Genomic DNA, 25,460 nt, shown 5'->3' with positions numbered 1-25,460 from the left:
CTGCTGCAAGGTGTCGCCGAGCCTGTGTGATCTTATATAATTCAGGAAAGTTACTCTCCGAGGGTGCTGCTGTCTTCAGACCCTGCGACTTGGGATGGAATGAAAGGTTGTCAGCGCCGGTGGGGTGAGAGTGATGGTGACAGTGAGTTCTCTCGATAGCCACGGGCTGGCTGGTACTGGGTCACGGGCACGCAAAGGAGTGTTTGCACACTAACTGGGGCAGCCCCTGCCACCCCTCCCCACTGTTTGGATGGTTTTATAGGCAGAGGTGCACATAATGGGCCCCCCAGGGAGCCCCTCTAGCCCCCACCGGTGGGGAGAGGGCCTCGTCCTTCAGGAAGAAGATTTGCAAATCAGAAGGTCTGCCTTCAAGTGGGAGAGGTTCCCAGGTCTATGGGAAGTCCTCAGGCTTTATTATTTTTCACCCACTTTTACTTTTTTGCTTGTTTTATTTTCCCTCTCCTGTCTCCCCGGTTTGACTCTTAAACACGTTAGGTGGGGAGTGAGGAAAGGGACCAGATAGTTGTCTATCGGGCTCTTGATCTAATTATCCCGGAACCTCACATGGGCACCGGTTTGGGGCTGTGATTTGCTTAAATGGCAGCTGTTTCGGCCCCGGAACCGGCTTGCAACTCTAGTCCGCCTGACTGTGCACGTATTTGTGAACATGGGTGCAGGGTGTAGCTGCGTCTATGAATCGGGGGGACCGGCTGATGAATTGCTCAGCGCTCGGAGGACGGAAAGTGACTGTCAGACGTGATTTCTCCGATTTATAAGTTGCAGGAGCGTTCTTTGTCTTCTCCGTGTTTGTGTATCAGATGGGCACGTCTCCATTCACAGCCAAGTGGATAAAGGCCCTCACTCGGCAGACAGCAGTACATCCTCCTTTGCCATCTCAAGCCCAGGGAACCCGCTCTAGCTGGGCAGAGGGGGAGAGACCGGCCAGGGCATCTCTTCTCCATGAGTATTTCCTGAGCCCCTCCTGTGGGCCCAGGTGGAGCCTCATGCTTTGGGGACCAGAGGAGAGGACATTATCTGTGCCTATAGCCTAGTTGCCGGGATCAGGAAGACTCATGGGATATGGTTAGATGAATCCAGGGTCACTGTGCCCAGCCAGGGGCAGCCATGCAAGCTGGCACAGTCGGGGAGGCTGCCTGGAGGTGGTGTGCGGGTGGGATGCGTAAGGATAGGGAGGGCTTTGTATCTTGTTCAGAGTACCACCCCCAGCTGGTTGTGTTACCTCAGCAAGTGGTCTAATCCTCTGAACCCATTTTTTCTCTCCTAGAAACGTGGCTTTCCCAGCAAGCAGGGTTAATTCTGAGAGTCAATTTGTTATAAACTTAAACTTCAGTTAACTAAAATAGAAACCTCTGTACAGTCATCATTTTCACATACCCTCTGCCTCATTAATGTGCAGGAGATGTCCACATCCTAACAGGGAGGGCATATATAAGGGTGATATCTCTCTCATTCATTCATTCATTCATTCACTCATTCCTTACTCTGTGCCAGGCTCTGCGAAGCACTGTTTGGGCGGGGGAGGGGGTGAGCAGGGCATGTGTTGTGGGGGGGGGGGTCTTCTGAGGCAGTCCCCCCACACTGGAGGCCATCTCTAATTATGATGAGAGCCTCCCTGAGGGAAGTGGAGGACGTGCGTTGGGGCCTGTGAGGCGAGCGTGCTGAGCCTGCCCTGTGTCCCAAAACTTGTCAATGAATTCCTTTTTCGCCAGTATAAATGGAAGATCAGCTTGAATCTCTGTCGGGTGCATGTGGCCTAGTTGCCGGGGCTCCAGGGGCGTGACAAACACCCGGAAGATTCCAGCCAGTGGGCTATGTGGGGCAGGCCCACCTGCACACGCACGTGTGTGTTTGCGCCTCTGCGGTGGGGTGCCGGGCGGGGGTGGGGGTGGGGGAAGGCTGGGCCAGGGGGATGCCTGCTGTCCCTGCCAGCCCCTGCCAGGGCCTGGGGACCCAGGGACTCGCCAGGAGCCTCAGCCCATCTGTGTTTGTGTTTTGCCACTGGCAGAGCCCCTCTGCTACCTAATTCTTGCCTTTGAGGGCTAATCGGAGCACCTGGCACCTTTGGTGAGGCTGGTTCCCTGGGGGAGCCCGAGGGGAGCCTGTGTCCTTGGCTGTCCCAGATAATACTCTCCCCGATACTGGCACGCTTGGCAACAAACACCTATTGAGTGCTTGTTGTGTGCCAGGGGCTGGTCAAAACCCCTTTTCATGTATTAAAGGAGTATTAACTCATTTAATTCTCACATCAACTATAAGAGGAAGGCTATTTGATGGGGGGGATTGGCTTTTTTAAATATTTATTTTCTTTATTTTCTTTATTTCTCTGGCTGTGTCAGGTCTTGGTTGTGGCACGTGGGATCTTCACTGAGGCGTGCGGGATCTTTTGTTGCAGCACGTGGGCTCTCTAGTTGAGGCGCGCGGGCTCAGTAGTTGCCCCGGGGCATGTGGGATCTTAGTTCCCCGACCAGGGATCCAACCCGCATCCCCTTCATTGGAAGGCAGATTCTTTACCACTGGACCACCATGGAAGTCCCGGGATTGACGTTGTTTTAAAGCCTGTTCTTCAAAGGCTTTTTAAAAAGCAGTTTTAGGTTTACAGTAAAATCAAGAGGAAGATACACACTTTCCTTCGATCCCTTGCCCCACACGTGCATAGCCTCCCACATTTTCAACATTACTCACCATGATGGTACATTTTTCTTGTGAAGATGAACCTAACGTGAAGCATCGTAGTCACCTAAAGTCCGTAGTTTTCCTTGGGGCTCACTCTTGGTGTACGTTCTGTGGGATTGGACACGTGTATAATGATATGTACCTATTAGCATGATATCATACATAGTGGTATCATGTCCTAAAATTCCTCTGTGCTCTGCTATTCATTCCCTACCCAGCCCCAGTAACCACTGAGCTTTTTATTGTCTGCATAGTTCTTCCAGAATAGTTGGAATCATACAATATGTAGTGTTTTTCAGATTGGCTTCTTTCACTTAGTAATATGCATTTAAGGTTCCTCAATGTCTTTTTTTTTTTTTTTAATTTATTTATTTATTTTTGCTGTGTTGGGTCTTCGTTTCTGTGCGAGGGCTTTCTCTAGTTGCGGCAAGCGGGGGCCACTCTTCATCACGGTGCACGGGCCTCTCACTGTCGCGGCCTCTCTTGTTGCGGAGCACAGGCTCCAGACGCGCTGGCTCAGCGGCCATGGCTCACGGGCCTAGTTGCTCCGCGGCATGTGGGATCCTCCCAGACCAGGGCTCGAACCCGTGTCCCCTGCATTAGCAGGCAGATTCTCAACCACTGCGCCACCAGGGAAGCCCCAATGTCTTTTTTTTAAGCACTGAATAATATTCCATTGTCTGAATGTATCACAGTTTATGTGTCCACTCGTCTACTGAAGGATATCTTGGTTGCTTCCAAGGTTTGGCAATTTTAAATAAAGCTACTATAAACATCCACGCACAAGCTTTTGTGTGGACATAAGTTCTCAACTCCTTTTGGTAAATACCAAGGAGTGAGATTGCTGGATCATATGGTAAGAGTATGTTTAGTTTTTTTTTGTTTTGTTTTGTTTTTTTTTTTTGCGGTACGTGGGCCTTTCACTGTTGTGGCCTCTCCCGTTGCGGAGCACAGGCTCCGGACACGCAGGCTCAGCGGCCATGGCTCACGGGCCCAGCCGCTCCGCGGCATGTGGGATCTTCCCAGACCGGGGCACGAACCTGCGTCCCCTGCATCGGCAGGCGGACTCTCAACCACCGTGCCACCAGGGAAGCCCGAGTATGTTTAGTTCTCTAAGAAGCTGTCAAACAGTCTTGCAGAGTGGCTGTGTTAGTTTGCATTCTCACCAACAGTGAATGGGAGTTCTGTTGCTCCACATCCTTGCCAGCATTTGGTATTGTCTGTGTTCTGGATTTTGGCCATTCTCGTAGGTGTGTAGTGTTAAGGAAGCTATTATTGAGTATTTAAGAAAAGAGGAAACCGAGGCACAGAGAGGTTACATAACTTGCCCAAGATCATGCAGTAAGTAGCAGAGTCAGGTTCCAACCCTGGGTGATGTGACACTCAAGCTGGGGCGATTCTCCGTCACCGCTACTGACCAGTGGGCCACACTGGTCACTGGTATGGCCCCTTTCATTCTCTCACAGCCCTGTGAAGCAGGGACTCTACTGAAAGTGAACTGTTGCCCAGGCCACATGGCTTGAAGAAGAAGCCAAGATTTGAACTGTGCCCTGCTGGTCCTGTGTCAGGGCACCAGACCTCAGCACTGCTGTTGGGAAGCTGGCGCTCAGGTCACCCTCTCTTCTCTGGGCACCTTTGAGTGAGGGTTTAGGGTCATAGCAGCCCCCAGGTGGGGAGATGGAGCTGTGTTCTGATCTGGAAGCAGCAAAGGGTGTCTTTCCACTGTCCGTGAGCACTGGGTAGACTGTCTGTTTACAAATTTTTAAAAGAACACTTTATTGTTTTTTGCAGTATCTTCCAGGGGCTGCCCATCCCTCTTAGAGTAAAATCCCCAAGCCCTCTAGTGGCCGGCAAGGCTCTTTGCGAAGTGCATCCCTGGGTCCCCACTGTCCCATGCTGTCCCTGGCCCCCCAACCGTCAGGCACTGCCCCCTCACTGCCATCCAGATGGCCCCGCGTGGGCCCACCTCAGGGCCTTGCCCTCGACTCTGCCCTCAAGAGCTCCCTGTGTTACCTCGTCACCTCCTGACGCTTATGTGTTGATTGTCCTTATTATCTGTCTCCCCACCACTAGAATGGGGGCAAGAGCATTACCTGCTTAGCTCCCCACAGAATCCCCGCCTGGCACACAGTACATGCTCGATAAATGGTCTATTGGATTTTTTAAAATTTTGCTTGGACTCCCTTTCCCATGCGGACCGCATCCTGGGCCCCTCTCCTCTATGATACAGTCTAGGATTCAAGCTACTTGCCTTGTTGCTAGACCAGCAGGAGAAATCACAGCAAATGACACATTCAAGAGCCAGATATCTGGGGCTGGCGCCCCCTGGGGTCTGTTAGCCTTCCGGGAGCTGGACCATCTAGAGCTGGGATGGGTCTGGGCATCCACAGCCCCTCCCCAGCCCTGGTTCTGGGGGTCAGGGAGAGCTGGCCTGGGGTGTCCTGGGGGCATGTGGACTCCTGCAGGAGGACACGGTGTGCAGGGTTGCTGACTGGCCGTGGCTCTCCTTGCAGAGGAAGGCATCAACCATGAGTGTAAGCTGTGCAACCAGATGTTCGACTCCCCGGCCAAGCTCCTCTGTCACCTCATCGAGCACAGCTTCGAGGGCATGGGCGGCACCTTCAAGTGTCCCGTGTGCTTCACAGGTAAGTGTGCCCGGCGGGGAGCACGTGGGGAGAGGGAAGGGACCTGGGGGCCCGGCCGCTTCAATCCCTGGCCCTCAGCATCTGGCCCAACGTGGCCCCGGAGCTCACGGGGAAGCCCCTGAGGGATCCGCAGCCCTATTGCTCCGCCTGCCTCCACATAGAGCTGACCCCGGCCCTTCCCGTCTTCGCTCTCTGCTCTCTCCTCTTCGGCAGCGTGGGTTCCTAGCCCTCCTCCCACCCCTGCACTCAACTGCTACCACGCTTTTTCCCACCCAGCCTTGCCCTTCCTTGCAGTTGGCCCTTCACGGGCCCCAGGCTCGTCTCTGAGCTCTGTCCAGCACCAGTGGGGTTCCCCCTTCGCACACCTCCTGTCTCCCCCTCCTCCCTGGCCTGTCCCAGCCCCTGCTTCATCCGTGCTCCAGGCTGGAGGGGTCAAGGGCATCTCTGCCGGCCAAGTCCCCAGCCCCCAGACTGGCTGCTGGCCCAGGCGAGTGGCTGTCCCGGCCTGAGGCGAGTCTCAGGGGCTCTGCCGGCCCCCCTCCTGCTGCCCAGATGGCAGCCGGTGTGCGTGGGGGAGGCTGGCCTTCCCCTGCCTCTCCCTGACATCTGTCGTCTGCCACGGCGGGAAGCCCACCCTGGGGAGGGCGCCTGGCAGGAGGGGATCTCTGAAGTGCTCACCTCCCAGACACACAGCTGTTTCAGGGCCACCTCCTGTGTGTGCCCAGGGTCCGGACCACATGGAGGATACAGCCACCAGGAGGCTGGGGCTGTGACCTGCTCTGCGACAGGCCCGAGGAAGGGGCTCCGCAGTGGGGGAAGTCCCCGCACACTCACACCCCTCTGGGGTTCCCAGGAGTCTTGGCACACACTGGTGCCTCTTCCCTCTCAATCCCTCCACCTCAGGAGCCCCCACCCATCTGTTACCATCCCACTCTGTGAGCTGGGTCGGGGGCTGGCACCAAGGGGCCTCAGTTGCCAGGTCTGCCCATCCAGGACACGGGGGCCCCTGTGTGGAGATCCGAGGATGCTGACAACCTCAGCAAGATGAGTGATTCCTGTTAATTGAGTGCCTTCCTGTACTAGACACTGTGCTGAGCTTATTTAAATCAAATCTCAGCTCTGCCACCTGCAGAGTGAGACCTGGGACAAGTCACAACGTTCCCAGTGCCTCAGTTTTCTCTTCTATAAAATGGGGATAATAGCAGTGCCCGCCTTACAGGCCTGTGTGTATTCAAGGAGCCCACATTTGGAAGGTATCTGGCAAACGGCGATGATGAAGACGATGACATTCATTGGGCTAATTATGTGCCAGGCCATCTTTTAAGCATTTTGCAAGTATTAACCCATTTGATCCTCCCAGCCACCCAGTGAACTACATACTTTAGTGATCCTCATTTTTCAGGAAATGAAGCCCAGAGAGGTTAAGTGACTTGTCCAATGTTGCACAGCCTATAAGTGGCAGAGTTCAACTTCACTGGCTTGAGCCCTCTCTAGCGTGCGCCAACAGTGTTTCCAGTAGCCCATTGTTTGGCCGCCGTGTCCATGCCTGGGTGATCCCTACGTGGGAGTGGTGTGGAGCAGCTGCTCTGGTTGGCCGGGCCTGTGTCCCCAGTGTCTGGCCCCCTGATGGCCATGTCCATGTCCATGTCCAGTTTTCGTCCAGGCCAACAAGTTGCAGCAGCACATCTTTGCTGTGCACGGACAGGAGGACAAGATCTACGACTGCTCGCAGTGCCCACAGAAGTTCTTCTTCCAGACCGAGCTGCAGGTGAGTGCCCTTGTCCGCTGCACACACCCCTCCTGGGGCTCTCTGGGGCTCCCATTGGCACTGAGGGTCTTGGGGTGAATCCATGATGGTGGGATCTTGTACTCAGCACCACCCCAGCCGCAAAAGCAACAGGCCCTGGACTTGTGCTTGTGGGTCTGGAGCCAGTGGCTGCCCTCCTGGCTGGCTGGTATGGGGTATGGCCTCCTGGCCTCACTGGTCCAGCGTTCTCAGGAGAGCTGGACCATAGCAGCTGAGCCTGGAGCCAGAGTCGGAACGGTTAACATTTGTGCCGTTTCCGTTGCAAGTCCCTTCCCCTCTCAGGGATTTCATTTCCCCACTGGTATTACATGATGATGTTCCACTGAACTTTGGATCTATGGCTGGTGGCCCGTGTGGCTTGCATGGCTGAGTCCTGGGGCCGCGTGTGGCCGGAAGCTGGATCTGGGGTCTTGGAACCTCCAACATGCCCAGGAAAGCTAGAAAAGTGAGAGCAATGGATACCGGTTGGGCCCCAACTCAGAGGAAGGGATACTTGCCAGTGGTCCTGAGGCTGATGTGGCCCTCAGATGGGGCACCACAGCCCTACAGCTTCCTCAGCCCCCCATCCAGGGCCTGCAGTAGCTGAGAGGGTCCTTGGGAAAGGAAGCGGCTGTGGTGGGCTTCCCAGGGCTCCTGTAGCCCACTCCCCTCGGCATCCCACAGGCCCCTTCCCACCTGTTACTGGTTTTTGGGGACCCAGATCTGTGTGCAGGTGAAACCACCTTCTCACGCACTGGTTTTTGCAAGAAACTCTTTTAACACTGGAGAGGTGACATGCTGTCACAGAAATACCACACACACACACCATCAAACACACACTGCACACACAAAGGAAAGTTCCACACACACAGTCCCTATGCATACACACAGAGACATCATTTTCAGAGTACCACCACACACACACAGCATAACACCACACCCCCAAAGAGGTAACACTCAGGCATCCACAGAAGTACCACACGTACACACAGACACGCCGGAATATCACACAGTGAGAATAACACTGTTTTCAGCTGGGATGCGGGTTAGGTTCTGCTGCGGGAACAAACATCCTTTAGCCCTGTCTTCAGGTAACAAGGACTTATCTGTTGCTTGTGTTACGTATCAGGTGGCTGGGGAGGAACTCTGCTCACGACAGTCAGTGACCTGGGCCGATGGCGGGTTCATCTCCTCTCATGTTTGCGTGGTCACCGAAGCAGGGAAGGGAGGGGGTGACGATCGCAGACCGCTCTCAAAGCTTCACTGGGAAGCGACCCACATCTCGCTCCCACGTTGTCTTGGCCAGAGCCCTTCAGGTGGCCATGCCCAATGTCACAGGGGCGAGGGAGGGAATCCCCCAATGACTGGAAGGAGAGGAGAGCTGGCGTTCCTCACAGCCCCACCCCCAAGGACTAGCACACACTATGGCCCACCAGGTGTGTCCGCCCACCCCGTACACCTTGCCTGCACCCCCATGCAGGTGCTGATGCTGCATTCAGCTGCATGTTTCAGGGCTGCAGCCACAGCAGAGTCATAATGTCGCTGGAGGGCAGCAGTGGTGGCCCTCTTCTGGGACTGAAGGGGTGTAGCCATGCCTGTTGCAGGGTAGCCCGCTTCACTGCGCTATAGCCCATGTGCTCAGCCAGGCCTGGACCCATCCTGTCTGCACGGCTGCTGACAACTTCACCCAGAGGAAGTGAAAACAGGCCCACAGAGGGCACAGGAGGGATTCACCATCCGACAGTCAGGGTCCTGTTCCCATGGGCTGGTCCCGGGCCTGGGCCAGGCAGACAGAGCGGACAGGCCTGGCCTCTGACCTTGAACTGCACCAGGTGGATGGCTGGAAAGCCCATTTCTTTTCACTGTTCGGGCAGCCCCTCTGAGTTCCTGTAAGTCCTGTACCTCTCACACAACGTTCATTCCATCTCAGTGTGGGACAGGATTATGGACCCAGGCCCAGAGAGGGGGTTCTGCTACGAAATGACCACCAGCAAGGTAGTGCCCGCACCCAGGGCCCACTGCTGTCTCCCCATCGATCCACAAACTGAGTGTGAACCTCTGTGCCGAGGCCTGTGAGGGAACAGCTAACTGCCCTCTCATTTGACCAAGGGGACTGGTTCCAGCCCTGATGGGCATCTGTCCAGGAAGCCTTGCTCGTGCACGGGCTATGCACCGTTCACCCTGTCTCCACCTGCCTTACCAGCCTGACCTAGCTACCAAAATGGGCTCCAAGTCCCCAGACAACTGAAGCTTTTTATAGCCCGACATGGCAGGCCGCTTTTAAACGCACGAGCTCATATAAGCTATGATTCACTTCAACTTCGGGCTCGCTCAGCCCTCTGGTCCCCCCACATTGTCCTGGATGCCAAGAGAGGGATGACTGCTCTCCTTGTTGGCTTTGAGGTTTTGCCCAGAGAAACTTCCCAGTCCTGCCTTTTTCAAGCTTCGTCAGCATCCCTGGGCCAGAGGCCTAGCTCGTGATGCACAGGTGTAGGTAGCTGTGGTTTCAAGCCAGATCTTGCTTCGGCTGTGCGCACCTGGGGCTGCAGACGTCCCAGACACCAGAATGGTGTGTGTGAGCTGATGATTCCCTGGGTCACCCCATCAACCTTTAAGGCAGATCCTCAGAGGCCAAGAACCTCACTAAATTATAGCCTTAACGAGTCACTATTTTCTGCAATTAATGATTTTAATTACAGACCATTTAAATATGGAAGTATTGTAGCAATGCCAAATCTATGCAAATAATGGCTTTCGTTAAGTAACTTGAGGAACAATTTTCTGGTTTTTTGAGAGAAGGGTTTTTCGGGCCTTGAAAATTTCATCGTCATTACGGTGAAGCTGGGGCTGGCAGACGAGTGGGTTATTTCCCTAGAGTGACATGTGGGGGCTTGGGGGGTGCAACAGGAGACAGGGCCTGGCCCTTGCTGGGGCCTTGAGTGGCTCTCCGGTTTGTATGTCATGTAGGTCCAGTGGGGAGACTCAGGGCAGCTAACGTTTGTAGGCACAAGTGACTCTGGGCTGAGAGGTCTTGAGAAGATGTGAAATTTAAGATTGCTCTCACTGTAGGAGCTGACTTCCTGCTGTGGATATAGAGGTAATAGAGGTAGGATTGGGCTCTGGAAGGCTTGGTCTGTGTCAGAGTGATATGCGTGCCTCCAAAGGGAGTGTTCTCTTAAGATGCATTAATAGGAGTTGTCAGAAAGAGGGAGGTGCAGGTCCTGTTTGATTCTGAGTTTACCTGGCTCTGCCCAGAGACTGAGATTAACTTAAAGAACTTTGGACAAACCAGGGCACATTCATTGATTAGGTGCATGAGAGGGAATTCAAGTTGCTCTTTATTTGTTCAAAGCATGTAGATAGAGGGCCCATTATGTACAGACACTAGATCTAGGAACTGACAAGACAGTGGTGAGCGAGACAGAGAAACACCCATAGGGCCTACATTCTGGAGGGATTGATAGACACTTTCCAATAGTGGTCAATGACACGAAGAAAATAAACCCAGGTAATAGGCTAGAGCATAATGGGAGCGAGGTTGGTTACAGCTTGGTGAGTGTGGTCAGGGAGGGCCTCTCTGAGGAGGTGGCATTTGAGCTGAGGTCTGGAAGGTGAGAGGGAGAGAGTGTGTGGAAGAGAGGCGTGAGTGCAAAGGCCCTGTGGCCAGTGCAAGCCAGGTGTGTTGCTGGAACAACAGAAGGTGACAATTGGCTGAAGCACAGTGAGTGGGTGGGGGGTGTGAAGGGGGCCGGTGGGTGGAGGCAAGGTCATGGCAAGGTTCATAGGACAGCAGAGCTCTTTGGATTTTGTCCCCATTGTGATGGGAAACCGCGCATCACAATGGGAAGACACATTATCTGATTTATGTCTTGAACCCAAATTGAGAGACACTGACTGTTAAGAGAATGAAAAGTCCCAGGCAGGGAGCAGATATTTGCAAATCACATATTTGATAAAGGACTTGTATCCGGAGCATATTTTTTTTTTAACTCTCAAAACTTGATAATGAGAGGGGAAATCAACCCAAAAAAAGGAGCAAAAAATTTCAACACTTCACCAAAGAAGACATATAGATGTTCAGCATCGTTAGTAATTAGAGAAGAGCAAACGAAAACCATGACGTAATGCCATTATACACCTAGTAGAATGACTAAAACAAAAGCAAAAAACCGATGAGTGCCAGCCAGGGCATGGAGGTTCAGTTGGAACTCTCCTGCATTGCTGGGGAAATGCAAAAATGGTACAGCCGTGTGGCAAAATAGTTTTTGAGTTTCTTACAACGTTAAACATACAGTTAACCTATGACATAGCAATCCTACTGCTGGGTGTTTATTCCAGAGAACTGAAAACACGCTCATCCAGAAACCTCTATGTGAATGATGGTAGAGCTTTATTTATGATGGCCCCAAACTGGAAACCGCCCCCCCCCCCAGTGGTCCCTTCCCTGGTAAATGAACAGACAGATGTATTTACATTCGTACCATGGACTACTACTTGGCAATAAAATGCAACTGATCATACAGACAACAACATGCGTGAATGGTGAAGGGCAAGTGAAAGGAGCCAGGCTCAAAAGGCTCCATCCCGTGTGGTTCTATGTACATGATGTTCTGGAAAAAGGCAAAAATACTGGAATAGAAAACAGACCAGTAATTGCCAGGGGCTGGGGGTAGGGAGAAGAAATAGGGAAGCCTGAACAAGATTCGTGTAAACACACACACAAATGCACACACAAAGACATATACACCCCACTCAGCCCAGGCAGGGTGCTAGGCTCCGGGCATGCAGCTTGGTTTCAAGGAGCTTTCAGGGGGCTAGTTCACCAGGAGAAGACTTGGCTGGATTGCCGGGGGAGCGTGGGGACAGTTGTCTTCAAGTGTTTGTTTTTTAATTATTTATTTTATTTATTTATTTTTGGCTGCATTGGGTCTTTGTTGCTGCGCACGGGTTTCTCTAGTTGCGACGAGCAGGGGCTGCTCTTAGTTGCGGTGCACGGGCTTCTCATTGCGGTGGCTTCTCTTGTTGTGGAGCAGGGGGTCCAGGCGCGTGGGCTTCAGTAATTGTGGCACGTGGGTTCAGTAGTTGTGGTTCACGGGCTCTAGCGTGCAGGCTCAGTAGTTGTGGCGCACGGGCTTAGTTGCTCCGCGACATGTGGGATCTTCCTGGAGGGAAGCCGTGTCCCACACGTGTTCGAACCCGTGTCCCCTGCATTGGCAGGCGGCTTCTTAACTACTGAGCCACCAGGGAAGCCCTTCAAGTGTTTTAAGCTCTGCTGGGATGAGGGGGTCCTCAGCGTGCTTCCAGTGGCCCCCAGACTTCCGGTAGTGGGCGGAGACTCGGGACGTGGATTTTCTTCTCTGACAGACTCAGGCATCGCTCTCTGGGGTTATAGCTCAAGCAAGATGGGATTTAACTTGTAGGGACACAGGCGTGGCTTTGGATGCCAGGAGCAGGAAGTGTCGAGTTTTCAGCTGTCCAGTTCCCAGGAACCAAGTGCTCTTTGTCAAGGCAGGGACCTTCTGCCTCTGCCCCTTTCTGGCTCGTGTCGTGTTCTCTCTCTGCAGCCTGACTCTCTGGGCTGCTCTATACGAGGAGGAAGGTGGCCAGCACCGCCGCAGCTCCTGTCGTTTCTGCTGAGACAGACACACCTGGGTATTTCAACAGGTGTGTCTTTAGTGTGGGGATGTCGATACACAAGTAGCCGGCAGCAACACCCAGCTCACCCAGAAATGGTGACTGTGGGTAACAGTCGGTGTGCAGGCAACAGGTTCTAGGTCCCTGGAGTGGGAATCTGATGGTTGCACTCAGATCAACTGTCCAAACCTGCTCCAGTGAGCTGTGGCCCTAGGTGGGGCCACTCAATGCCAACCGTCAGGGGAAGGGGAGCATGGCTGGTAGACACCACAGATAGCCACTACGTGGGAAAACTGTCTACACGTGGAAGAAATGGAAGGTGGTGAAGTCCCTGTCGGTAGGGGTGTGCAAACAGAGCCCTTGTCTGAAATGCTGCAGAGGGAGAGGCTGCGAGCACAGTCTGTGAGAACGGCTCTGCATTTGAAGCCTTGCTCCATCATTCGTCAGCTGTGGGTCTCAGTTTCTTTACCTGTAAAATGGAGTATTAATAGTTTCTACCTCGTGGTCGTGTCATAAAACCCTTGGCACAGTGGGTGGCACGTAGGAGGAGCTTGGTTATTACTAACACCTGCCTGTTTTTATTATCGTTTACTATTATTATTATTAGCATTGTTTTCATTAGTAGTAGTATATTACTAGCATTAGCCATTTTAAGATCAGAAGACTTTTTAGGGTCCCCTCCATCTGGGGTTTGCTGTGATTTCATGATTTCTGGCCTGAGTTGGAACAAAGTGAGATTCTAAATCCTTCCTTCTGTGGCACCCAGCCAAGTCTCAAGGCCATGGGCACTGGAGGCCCCCAATGGGGCATGGGAGGTGCTGGGTACAGAGCGGTGAGGCAAGGGGGAAAGGGCATGGAGTGGGGGCCAGAGGCTGGGACTTGAAGTCCCCCTTTCTACATGTTTCCAAGCACCTTTGTCCCAGGCCTTTTCTCTGGACCCCGTTTTCCTTAGCTGTGCCCGGGCTCGGTGGAGGGAGGTATGCAGATTTGGTTGGGGATGTGAGACAACCCTGTAAGCCACAGACCGCGAAAATGTCAGGGCTGTTGGCCTTGCATTTCCAGCCTCAGGCCTCAGCAGATGAAGGCCCAGGGCCCTGTGGGCCCCTTGCCAGGGGTTAGCTGACCTGAGGGGAGGGAATGGCTCTGCCTGCCCAGCCCAGCTGTCTTTGAATCCCCGTGGACACCTCTGTGTCCACAGACACTGGCAGGGATGGCATCGCCTTCTCTCCTTCCCAACAGCCTCACTGCATCCCATTCTTCACTATCGCTGAGGGAAGCCATGAGGGGGCACACCGATTCCCATCCATACGTGGCTGGCCTGTGACAGGCGGACAGGCTCCTCCTGAAACTGGACAAGAAGTAGTTATAACGGCCACCACCCTGGGTGGATCCCTAGTGTGGGCCAGGTCCTGTCTTAAGCATTTTGTGTGGATTGCCTCAACACAATCCCGTGAAGTAGGCACTCTTATTCCCATTTACAGATATGGAAACGGAGGCTCTCAGAGGTTGAGTGATTTGCCCAGGGTCACCTGCAAATGGCAGAGCCACATGCAAAGCCAAATTGTCTTCGCCACCAAGGCAAACAGAAACCCTCCAAAGTTTAAATGAATTGCCATTATTACGAGCTAATAGATTTAAATGAGACCTGCGGTGCTGAACTATAAAAAGCCTGTGTCAGGGGAACCGGAAACGATTTTAGTAGTTGGGCCAAGCAGGTAGCACAAATAGCGGTAACGGGGGATGCAAAAGAAACTCCTTGCGGGTGGACCCAGGCAGAAGCGCCCTGGGGACCGTTGTGCGGAGCCAGGCCTGTAGCCGTGTTCGTAAGGCTGGAGCTTGAGGCCAGGAACCTGCAACTTTTCTTGCAAGGAGCAAGGGGGTCAGTTCAGCTCAGGTCAGGCTTGGGGAGAGGAAGGATGGGGTCCAGTCGTGGAGACAGGAAGCTCAGAAGACCTCACGCTTCCTGGCGCTGCCACCTTCCCACCTACGGCAGCTTTGCCGGATGCTGTCACAGGAGGCTGAGCCAGAGAAAGGTCTCTTGGTGGTGGAACGTCTGGCATCCTGCAGACCTCTGTGACGGGGCTGGGCTGGGCGCGGGGAGCAGCGGGCCTGCCCCGTGCCCTGGAATCTAGACTCCCTCATCGACAAAGCAAGGGGCCGCAGGAAGCGCGTCCGGAGCCGGCCTGCAGCGGCAAAGCGGCCAGCCTGGCGTTGAGCAGGCGCGTTTAAAGGATTAGCTCACGCTGTTTGCTGTGTGCGCCTAATCACGCCGCTGCCAGCTAAATGATTACAATTGATTAAAAGCAAAGCTAGGTATTCTAACTAGCAACCTGGAGCCCTTCCGATGGGGCAAGCTGGGCCCTGCCGGGAGGAATCCTGGTACCCAGCCAGGGGGAGGTGTCTGTGAGCCAGGGGCATGGTCTGAGCTCCAGGGGCACCCCTCCTTCTCAGCCTTTGTGAACATTTGCTTTGACCCTTTCCCTCGTTCCATTTTCGTTTCACAAACATTTACTGAGTACCTATTCTAGGTGCCATTGCGGGGGCCTGGGCTGCAGCTGTGAACCGGTACACAAGGTCCCTGTTCTCACAGAGCCGATGGTCTACGGGAGACACTGACAATAAGTCAGGAAATACGTGAACGAGGTCGTTTCAGACTGTGGGATTTTGAAGACAGTAAAACACTGCTTTGGGACAGAAAGTGAAGCGTGTCTGTGTGCATGTGTGTCGGGGCAAGGAGGAGGGGGTGTTGGGGGTGAAAAATCAGATCAGGTGGTCAAGGAAGGCTGGCGTTTCAACTGAGTCCTAAAGGTTGAGAAAGAACCAGTGCAGGGAAGAGCCAGGGGAGCTTCCAGGAAAGGGAACAGCCAGTGCAAAGGCTCAGAGGCACGGACAGATTTGGGGAGTCCCGAGAACAGAGAAGAGGGCGGTCAGGCTGGAGAGGGGTGAGCACCTTCTTGCTTCATTCTTCTGGGTCGTTCTTGTCTTGGCTTCCGGGACGCATGTACCCCTGCTGAGCCTTCTGCTTGAACACCCTTCCCTTCTTCTCGGTCTTCAGGCCCCAGCTCAGGGGGTGCCTCCTCTGAGAAGCCCTCCCTGATTCTCCTTCCTTGGGCTTCTCCAGCCCTGCATTTAACGCCCTGATCCCTTTGCCTATATACAGACTACAACAATTATGTCTGCACCTGGCTTCCCATTCTAATGTGAGTTTCTGGAGGGTGAAGCTTCTTTCTGCTATCCATCCATCCATCCATCCATCCATCCATCCACCGTATGTTTTACCATATTTGTTTTTAGCTCCTAGAAAGTAGGAAACAAAGGAAAGAGAACACAAACCAAGGAAAGGAGTAAAAGAAGGAGAGTTGCAACTGCAGATCCTAGGAGCCCATTTTTAAAATTCCTGGTCCTTATAAGATGGGTAACCAAGGAGCCGGTTTCCTTGCCTCTTTGCACTGCTGCTGTCAGAACCAGCCGGATAATTATAACTAATAATAATTAAAAATTGAAAGCGCTCTAGGCACAAGCTTAGCATTTGACTCTTTGGCTGAGCTTTCCGTGAGCAGCAGTGTCTTCCTCCTTCCTGCTTTAAGGACAGCCCAGTCTGTGCCATCCACCACTGCAGGGAGAGCAGGGCCTGGCTGGGCTTGGCCTGGGGGGACGAGAGGGAGGTGCCCGGTGACACCCAGCGGTGGCTCTGGGCAGTGAGAACCGACTGCTGGCACTGGAGTCCTCCCCAGATTGCCTCTCCTCCATCGTTTTCTGTTGCAGACACTTGCACCTTTCTGGCCTCAGTTTCCTTGAGTGTACAATGGGGTAGGACCTATTGCCTCAGGTTTTGTGAGGATGGACAGTTCATGGGCGGAAAAGCACTTGGTGAGCACTTGGAATATAAAGCTTCCTGGAGGTAATTACCGTGCTTTTCAGTGTCCTGCCTTCCCCACTAGGTCAGGAAACCAGAGCCCAGCACAGCCTGATTTCCGTTAATCGTGGCAACATGGTGTGGCGTGCCCACACAGCCTGGCTGCAAATCCCAGCCCCGCTACCGAGTGGCTCTGTGACCTTGAGCAAGTCACTGACCCTCTCTGGGCCTCAGCAAATGGAGGGTAATGACAGTGCCTGAAAGGCCGTCAGCTCCGGGTCTGGTCAGAGTCCAGGTGTGGCGAGCACCAGCCAGTGTTGTGGTCGCTGCTGCGACCCGTGGGCTTCGGTTCACTCCTTCACGACTCACGCCTTCAGCCTGTCACGTGTGGATGTGCTCAGGGCAGCCCACAAGATTTGCTGAGCACCTACTACGTGCCAGGTGTGTGCACGTTCTGGGGACACACAAAGGCCTGTGTCCCTCAAGTGCTGCCTGGAGAGGAATAGGGAACCAATGAGGACGAACGGGCCGAGTACTGATTCCATGTTTGCGGCGTAACCTAGTGTAATGTATGCCTTAAAGCACAGCATCATAGCAACCATGCGGTGTGCTAAGTCTCACACAACAGGACCGCTGTACACAGCAGAGCCTGCAGCCGGGCCCCACGTGACATCGCAGGAGGCCGGGGCTGTGGCCCTTCCTCTCTTTGTCTCCAGGCTTGTCTGTCTGTGTCTCTTAGTTTATTTACCCTTGAGTGGGGCAAGGCCTTTGCTGCTCACAGTAAAACGTATCACCCTCAGCAGCAGCGTCCTGTCTCACCACTGCCACCGCTTGGGGCAGCCGAGCCTCCCAAGGGGCCGTGTGTGCAGGTTTAGGGTCTACGTCTGGAGGAGACTGAGGGGTGGGCAGTGACTCTGCTTCTTGTCTTTCTGAGGCTCAGGCACAGGCCTGAGCCATTCACCCACTGTAGTAAAAGCGAGACAGCTTTCCCCGAGTGTTTGCTGGAGGCCCGATTCCATCTCTTCACGTGCGCAGTCTTTTGAGACCTCACAGTGACGATCTCCATGGCACAGATGGGTAAACTGAGGCTCTCCTGGGTCACACAGCTGCTGGAGTCGCGGGGCTATGAACACACACAGCCTGACACTAGTGTCTGTGTTCTCGGCCTCAGGGCTGGGGCAGTGCACTTGCAGTCGACTCTCAAGCCCTTAAGAGCCAAGGGCAGGCCTCTGGGTGCTGGGTGCTGGGTGCAGGCAGGCCTCACCTCCGAGGAGGGTAAGAGTTCCAGAAGGGGACTCGGAGATCGCCAGGCTCCTGGGGCACGTGGATGTCTTGCTCTGGGTGAGCTGCGGCTGCCGTGGTCACCACAGAGGGGAGCAAGGGAGGGGCGGGCCCTGCAGAAGCCCATGCCTGGCTGTGCTCAGATGCCCTCGCGAGCCCCGGGGCTCTGCCTGCTTGAGCGATGAAGTGTGCGGAGGCCCAGGTGGGGGCTGGGGGGGCTCCTCCCAAGGCCCGGCTCCGGGCAGAGATGGCACTTGGAATCGGCCTCCGGCTGCCCGTCTGCCCATTGGAGCCTGTCACTCATGCCCTAGGGCGGGGGGCCAACGAACTTTAGAGGGGCACCATGCCATCGTGACAGATGGGCATGGGGGCGCTGCCAGGAGCCTGAGGCCGGCAGCCATTGTGTGTGTTGTGAGCCCAGCCCCTCGCCGGCGCTGTCCCAGCCGGGACCAAATGCCTTCAGTTTCTTAGAACAATGATAATACTAAGAGCAGTGGGTGCCGTGTTGGTCCAAGGCTCCCAGAGGTTGGCACTGTACGAAGCCCTGCCCCCCTCATTGACTTAGACACAGAGGCAGCCCGACGTACAGGAAAGACACAGGGCCTTGGGGGCCAGAGGGTGTGAATCTCAGTTGCTTCTTCAAGGTCCCTGTGACCTTGGGACATGTGACCTTCCCCCCGAGACTCACCGTCCTCACCCGGACAGCGGGCCAATGCTGCCTGTCCTGGAGGGTTAATGTGGGGATGCAACGCACTGTTTGTGAAACACGGAACACAGTGCCCGGGCCCAGGAGGGCCTAACGGAGGGGGTGGCGTTGGGGGTAGAATTGATGTGATGTCACGCCCCACTTTCACAGATGGGAGACTCAATATCACGTCCCACAGCTAGCAAGTGGCGGAGCAGAGCCTGAGGGGCAAGGAAGGGTGGGGGAATAATAACAGCAACAACCCCAGGCACTAAGGGGGGGCCCTTTGCATTGAGTATCCTGTGTTATCCTCACGACAGTCATTCGAGGCCAATGTTGTTGTTCTCTCCATTTTGCAGAGGGGGAGACTGAGGCACACGGGGCAGTGGCAGAGAAGAGATTTGAACCCAGGTAGCCTGGCTGTAGAGCCCGAGTGTTGAACTGCTGCCCTGATGCTGTGGGCAGGCTTTTTCCCATCGCAGAGCCCCAAGCATGTTGAAAATGAGGTCTGCTTTGTCTCTCGATACCGTGGTCTGTCCGCTCAACTCGTTGGGGGTGGGCTGGCTTCCCCCTGCCCAGGATGCCAGGGTCTGGGGGGCTGGGGGTGCTTGGCCCCCTCCAGCGGAGAGACCAGAACTGGGTGCTGTCGGCGGGAGCCTGGGCTGCACTCTTTGGTTGAGCAGGAACAATTACTAATGACATTTAGAAAGAAATTAATGATGAGAAATGCAAGTTGGCATTTCAGGAGCGCCAGTCGACAGCCCCACGTCAGCACTCACTGGAGAGGCAAGGGGCTGGGGCCGGCCGTGCAGGGGGAACGAGGAGGTGGCAGGAATTAATTTTGCTGTGTCAATAATGAATGTGGCCCCACTCGCTCTGCTTCTGGAGTTTAGACAAAATCAAGCACGGACCGACTGGGGCTCATCCAGGGCTGCAGCGAGATTCACTGTGTGCTGTGATATGGGCAAGGGTGGGTAACAGGTTCAGTGGGTGGGCGGGGGACAGCGAAAGGGGAAGGGTAGCCTTAGGACCGAGCCGTTTGAGCTCAGCCAGCTCTTACCAGCTGCATAACTTAGCAAGCTGCTTTGCCTTTCTCTCTCTCTCTTTTTTTTTGGCCACACCACTCGGCTTGCGGGATCTTATTACCCCAACCAGGGTTTGAACCTGGGCCCTCAGCAGTAAAAGCGCAGAGTCCTAACCACTGGACCACCAGGAAATTCCCTGCTTTGTCTTTCTGGCCCTCAGTTTCTTCATCAGTAAAATGGGACATCAGTAAAATCGGGACATGTGAAGAGAACGTATGAAGACCAGGCAGCCCAGTTTTGGCACATGACAGGCGCACAGTATATGGTAGCTATTACCCTGTTCCACGGACATGTTTTAAGATGCACAGCTTTTCTCATTATAACGGCTCTCATATTGGAATACCTCACTTGTGTGTTATAGTTTAATGGGTCATGTTTTTGTTTGCTTGTTGTCATGCATCAAATACGGAGCATCTTATATTCTCTGGGGTCTGAGAATAGATAAAAGACGGCATTGGTAGGAAGCATGGCGGAGGGTGAGGAGGAAGAAAGATGCTGAAATTGTCTGGGGCAGGGATTGGGTTTCCCAGTGGGAGCATGCCCACCCCTTCCTTCCCGTCAGGTTCTCCAGAATGAGGAAGAGGGGTCCCATCCAGCCTCCCCTCACACAGAAGGGAGAAGACACACACAGGGAAATGTCATTATCATAGTAACGTTGAGCATTTTTACAGTGGAGGTTAAAAACTCCTAGCCCATGACCCTGGGGAGTTTGGAACCTTTAAATAGTTGTCTATGTTTCAAAATGGAGACTTCCTATAATTATAGTGGCTACCGTTAATATAGTGCTTATTACGTGCCAGACGTTGTTCTTAGCACTTCTGTACGTCAAGACGTTCTATCCTCACAATGCCTCTATTATTGAGGTAACTGAACTGAGGCACAGAGAGGTTAACTAACTCCCTGAGGCCACAGAGCTAGTCAGTCCTGGGCCTAGGCCACCAGCCCCAGATTCGGTCTCTTTACCACCACACTAAATGGCTAGATTTCTTGATTTTTCTACAAATGAGATCTGGCAGCCCCTGGACCACAGTCCCGCATGGCAACCATCAGCGGCTGTCTTCAGACGCGGGGATGTGAGCTCTGGGTCAGCACCGCCCCCGACCTGGTCGGACTCACGCAGTTCATTACCCACCTGGGCTCTGAGTTTGCGGCCCTGTTGCAACACTTCACAGTTTGTAAATATTATCTTGTTGGGGCCTCCACAACCGGCAACCACTACAAGTGCTCTTTACTCCCACCATGTTGCAGACCTGAAAACTGAGGCTGGGAAAGGGCGATAAGGCTGGGAGGAGTGGGGCCCAGGGCGGGAGTGGGGAGTGTATTCCACCCATTTGGGTTTGGGTGTTTGAACAGGGAGGCAAGTGGGGCTCCCTGCTCTCCAGCTCAGTGACTGGTCCCCCCAGTGAAACCAGACGTGGATGCACAGGCCAACAGCTGCATCGTCATGGCACCGTATCAGTCTCCCCACCCTTCCTTCTGAAGCTGCCACATCAAAAATGCGGGGCATCCATGCTTTGGCGTTGACGGTGATGACAAAGACTTGTGATTTGTAGTAATTATGACAATATTAAACATCTGTGTACCATTTTACATATTGTAAACATTTTTACATATGTAACCTGATCTGAAGCCCATAACAAGGCTATGAGGTCAGTATTATTTGTAAATAGGTACTTAGAAAAGTGAAGTGACTTGCCTTGGGTCACATACATATATTAGGTGGCTAAGGCAGGATTTGAACTCCAAAGCTCACTGTATTTCCACCGGTCCTTCTACCCTCCTTCCCGCTTATTTATTCGTGCACTCGTCTTTCCCCTACCATTCACTCATCTGCCACCCATCCACTTATCCACACATTCATTGATTCATCCATCTTTCCATCCATCCATCTACTCGTCCATCCATCATCCACCCACTCATCCACCAACCATTTTCCATCCATCTAGCTACACATCCATCCATCCAGCCATCAGTATTGAGTGTTAAGTGCTGGGAACTACACAGCTTTCATGACACCTCCCTCATGTGCTCTTAATTCCATGCTTAACTGCTACCCATCCCTCCTCCCACCCGACAACTGCTTGTGCTCCCCCCGTCCCCCCCCACACCTCTGATGAGGTGAGTGGGACGGGATGGACTGGGGGATCTAGATGATCCTTTGTTTGCCTCATGGAAACCATCGAGTTCTGGTGGTGGAAGCGAAGGCGCAGGGCAGACCCACTTGGTCAAGGTGGAGCAGGTGTGTGGGCAGTGATGATGCCTAGAGTCTGGTTGGAGGTTGAAGCTGAGTGTGGTTGGAAGCTGAGGGCAGACAAGGCATTGCAGGCTGGGCCACAGTGTTCTTTAGCCCCATAGTGGGCCCAGCTCCCAAGGAGCCCTGCCTTTCTAGGTGGGTAGAGGTCACCCTTAGCCCTTTGCTTTGTACCAGGCTGGATGTCCTCTCTGAATGGACAAGGATGTACGCCCAAGTGTTTTCATAAGAACCTTCGCGATCATTAAATATAATCGGTCTCAGCTGCAGTTTTGATCGCTGGTGCGTGCACACCATTCATCACAGCAAATTAGGTCCGTCTTCAGAACTGGCCTTGCAGCCTGGGGGTCTGTCAGGGACGGGGCTGGGCCATGTGGGCTCCGGAAGCCATTCTGGGGGGGGTGATGAGCCATGTTTTCTGAGGAGGACCCTCAGAATAATCTACCAGGACAGCTCTCCCTCTGCAGGGGTTAATTTTCTAGAAATTTTGAGGATGCAGGAAAGTTTTCTTTTTAGCAAAAATTTGGAAGAAAGGATGTGATGGAAGTTTTTAAATATCATTTATAAAACCTGAAAGCACTGGGTTAGCTGAGGGACCAGAACATATGTGTTCTGTATAATTAGTGACCGTGTGACCTAGATTTTCCGGGACGGTCCTGATTTCAAGTATTTTGTCCCAGCTATTGGCTGTTTGTCCTGGATTTTTGGCTTGTGAACTACGATGACTACATGTGGAGCTGAGTTTTCTTATCAAATTTTAATGAATAAATATTTAAAGCTGGAAAGGCCTGGAAAGATTTCAGAAAAAATTAAAGGGAAAATTTCCACCCACTTTTTTTCCCAACATGGCGAAATACGTCTGTGGGTATACCTCGTGCATGCTTCCCGTTCCCCCACTGAAGCAGCAGAGGAAACACTTCCGTCCAGCAGGGTTTGAAAACCGTCAAGGCCCCAGTCCTTTGGACTTGGCAGTAATTGCAGGGGAGGCCTCTCCGCCGTGTGGCTCAGGCCCCTGTGCTCAGGGCATAAAGCCCCTGGTTCTAAAGGTCTCGAGAGGTCCTCTGTTCTTCTGTGGCCCTGGGAGCCGTGCCATTGATGATAGCCATAGGCTCGGGCACCGCAGAGGAAAGCCCTGTGCATCACGGAGGTGGAAAAGGCCTTGCAGCCAGTTCTGGCCAGTGATACGTCCCCTGGATGCTGTAGCTCCCACCTGTCCAGCCGAGGCCTCTACACGCCTCATCTCGCTGCTACAGTCTGCAACTTCCAGCTTCCAACTTCCAACCCTAGAACAAGAGACGTGGACTTCCCTGGTGGTCTAGTGGCTAAGACTCTGCACTTCCAATGCAGGGGGCGCGGGTTCGATCCCTGGTTGGGGAACTAAGATCCCAGATGCTGCGTGACCAAAAGAAAAAAAAAAAAAGATGTCTTCTGTGGAACAAGAGACATGAGGATTACAGTACAGGATTGGCCCTGCATTCAGCTGTAGCATGCGACAGACATTTCATCCTCCCACCTGCCCGCTTACTCTGTAATATCCCACCCAATTTTTTAAAAAATTGTGGGAAAATACACGTACATAAAGTTTACCATCTCAACTATTTTTTAAAAATTAATTAATTAATTTACTTTTGGCTGCATTGGGTCTTTGTTGCTGTGCACGGGCTTTCTCTGGTTGTGGCGAGCGGGGGCTACTCTTCGTTGCGGTGTGCAGGCTTCTCATTGCGGTGGCTTCTCTTGTTGCGGAGCATGGGCTCTAGGCGCGTGGGCTTCAGTAGTTGTGGCTCGTGGGCCCTAGAGCGCAGGCTCAGTAGTTGTGGCACGTGGGCTTCAGTAGTTGTGGCTCGTGGGCTCTAGAGTGCAGGCTTCAGTAGTTGTGGTGCGTGAGCTTCAGTAGTTGTGGCTCTCAGGCTCTAGAGCGCAGGCTCAGTAGTTGTGGTGCACGGGCTCAGTTGCTCCACAGCATGTGGGATCTTCCCGGATCAGGGCTTGAACCCGTGTTCCCTGCATTGGCAGCCGGATTCCTAGCCACTGCGCCACCAGGGAAGTCCCTTAACCTTTTTTTTTTTTTTTAATACTGTTACACTATCTTGCTGAGTTCAGGTGTAAAGAGCCTTGAAATTCTTTTTTTTTTTTTTTTTAGATGTTGGGGGTAGGAGTTTTTATTTATTTATTTATTTATTTTTGCTGTATTGGGTCTTCGTTTCTGTGCGAGGGCTTTCTCTAGTTGTGGCAAGCAGGGATCACTCTTCATCGCGGTGCACGGGCCTCTCACTATCGCAGCCTCTCTTGTTGCGGAGCACAGGCTCCAGACGCGCAGGCTCAGCAGTTGTGGCTCACGGGCCTAGTTGCTCCGCGACATGTGGAATCCTCCCAGACCAGGGCTCGAACCTCTGTCCCCTGCATTAGCAGGCAGACCCTCAACCACTGCGCCACCAGGGAAGCCCTCCCTTAACCATTTTTAAGCAGACAGTTCATTGGCACTAAGTACCTTCACCACCATCCACAGATCTTTTCCATCTTCCCAAACAGAAACTGTGTCCCCATGAGCCAGTGACTCCCCTCCCTCCCACAGCCCCTGGAAACCACCATTCTCCTTCCTGTCTCTCTAGGCATCTCATAGAAGTGAGTCATACAGTCTTTGTCCTTCTGTGACCAGCTCGTTGCACTTAGCACAGTGTCTTCAAAGGATCCCTGGACTTCTAAGGGAAAAGTATAGCATGCCCTGGGCGGGGCCGCGGACATGGAGGGAGAGGGGCAGCCCTGTTTCTTCTCCTCTCCCTGGCCCTGTCAGTGGAGGCTTTGCCTCACTACCATTGCCCGTTGGCTGTCATTTCAGAAATACTGAGTTTTTAGCAAGCGCCGGGCTCTGAGCTGACACAGGGCCTAGCAGAGAATGGAGAGATGAGGTCCCTGCCTGCAGCTCATGGCCTAGTTGAGGGGCAGGGAAGCAGCCTGGTCACTGCAGGTTGAGGAAAGTGCTAGAAGGAAACCTGTGCAGGCGAGGAGCTGCACCAAGACAGGGGCCCCTCATCATACGGGCAGGAAGGGCTTTCCCAGGCCATGGCAGTCAGATGCGGAGGAGCCTGGGGAAACTGGGGGGAGCCTCGGGGCAGTGGAGTGGCCGCCAAGAGGGCTGAGTGGGGAAAGAGCTTGGCCTGGGTGGGGAGCTGAGAGAAGGTGGTAGAGGCTGCGGGGCCAGCAGTCGCCGGACCTTATAGGGCTGTCAGGCCTGGGGTCTGGAGCCCGGATTTCTTCTGGGTGTGGTTGGGACCCACTGGAGGTTAAGCAGAGATCTCCCACTTCCCTGCTGCCTGGAAGAGAGAACCTGGGCCATTCCTCTCATGGCACTTTGTACTCTCAGTGTCCCATCGCCATGAAGAGGAAGCCCTGGCTGGAGCCCAGGTTGTCGGCAAGCGGGGGCTTGCAGGGGTGTCCCCCCGGTGGTGTGGGTGAGGGCAGGTTAACCGCACTGTATGGGGAGATGAAAAGCCAAAAATAACAATAACCGAACCCTGAACCACTGTGCAGCGTGTTGTCAGTGTA

At 53.6% G+C, this 25,460-nt stretch overlaps 1 protein-coding gene across 2 annotated transcripts in view; it reads left to right on the top strand.

Moving 5' to 3' along the window:
• Positions 1-25,460, top strand: part of ZNF423 (zinc finger protein 423) — a 328,113-nt gene that overhangs the window by 291,788 nt on the left and 10,865 nt on the right. For both annotated transcript variants that reach the window (XM_060000399.1, XM_060000400.1), the window contains exons 6-7: positions 5,208-5,339; positions 6,992-7,107. In XM_060000399.1, coding sequence (XP_059856382.1) covers positions 5,208-5,339; positions 6,992-7,107 — 248 coding nt within the window. The remainder of the gene's footprint in view (positions 1-5,207; positions 5,340-6,991; positions 7,108-25,460) is intronic.

The sequence above is a fragment of the Delphinus delphis genome, chromosome 20, assembly GCF_949987515.2.
Source record: "Delphinus delphis chromosome 20, mDelDel1.2, whole genome shotgun sequence".
Taxonomy (NCBI): Eukaryota; Metazoa; Chordata; class Mammalia; order Artiodactyla; family Delphinidae; genus Delphinus; species Delphinus delphis.
The sequence above is the reverse complement of the archived record's forward strand: the minus strand, read 5'-3'. Positions and strand labels throughout refer to the sequence as shown.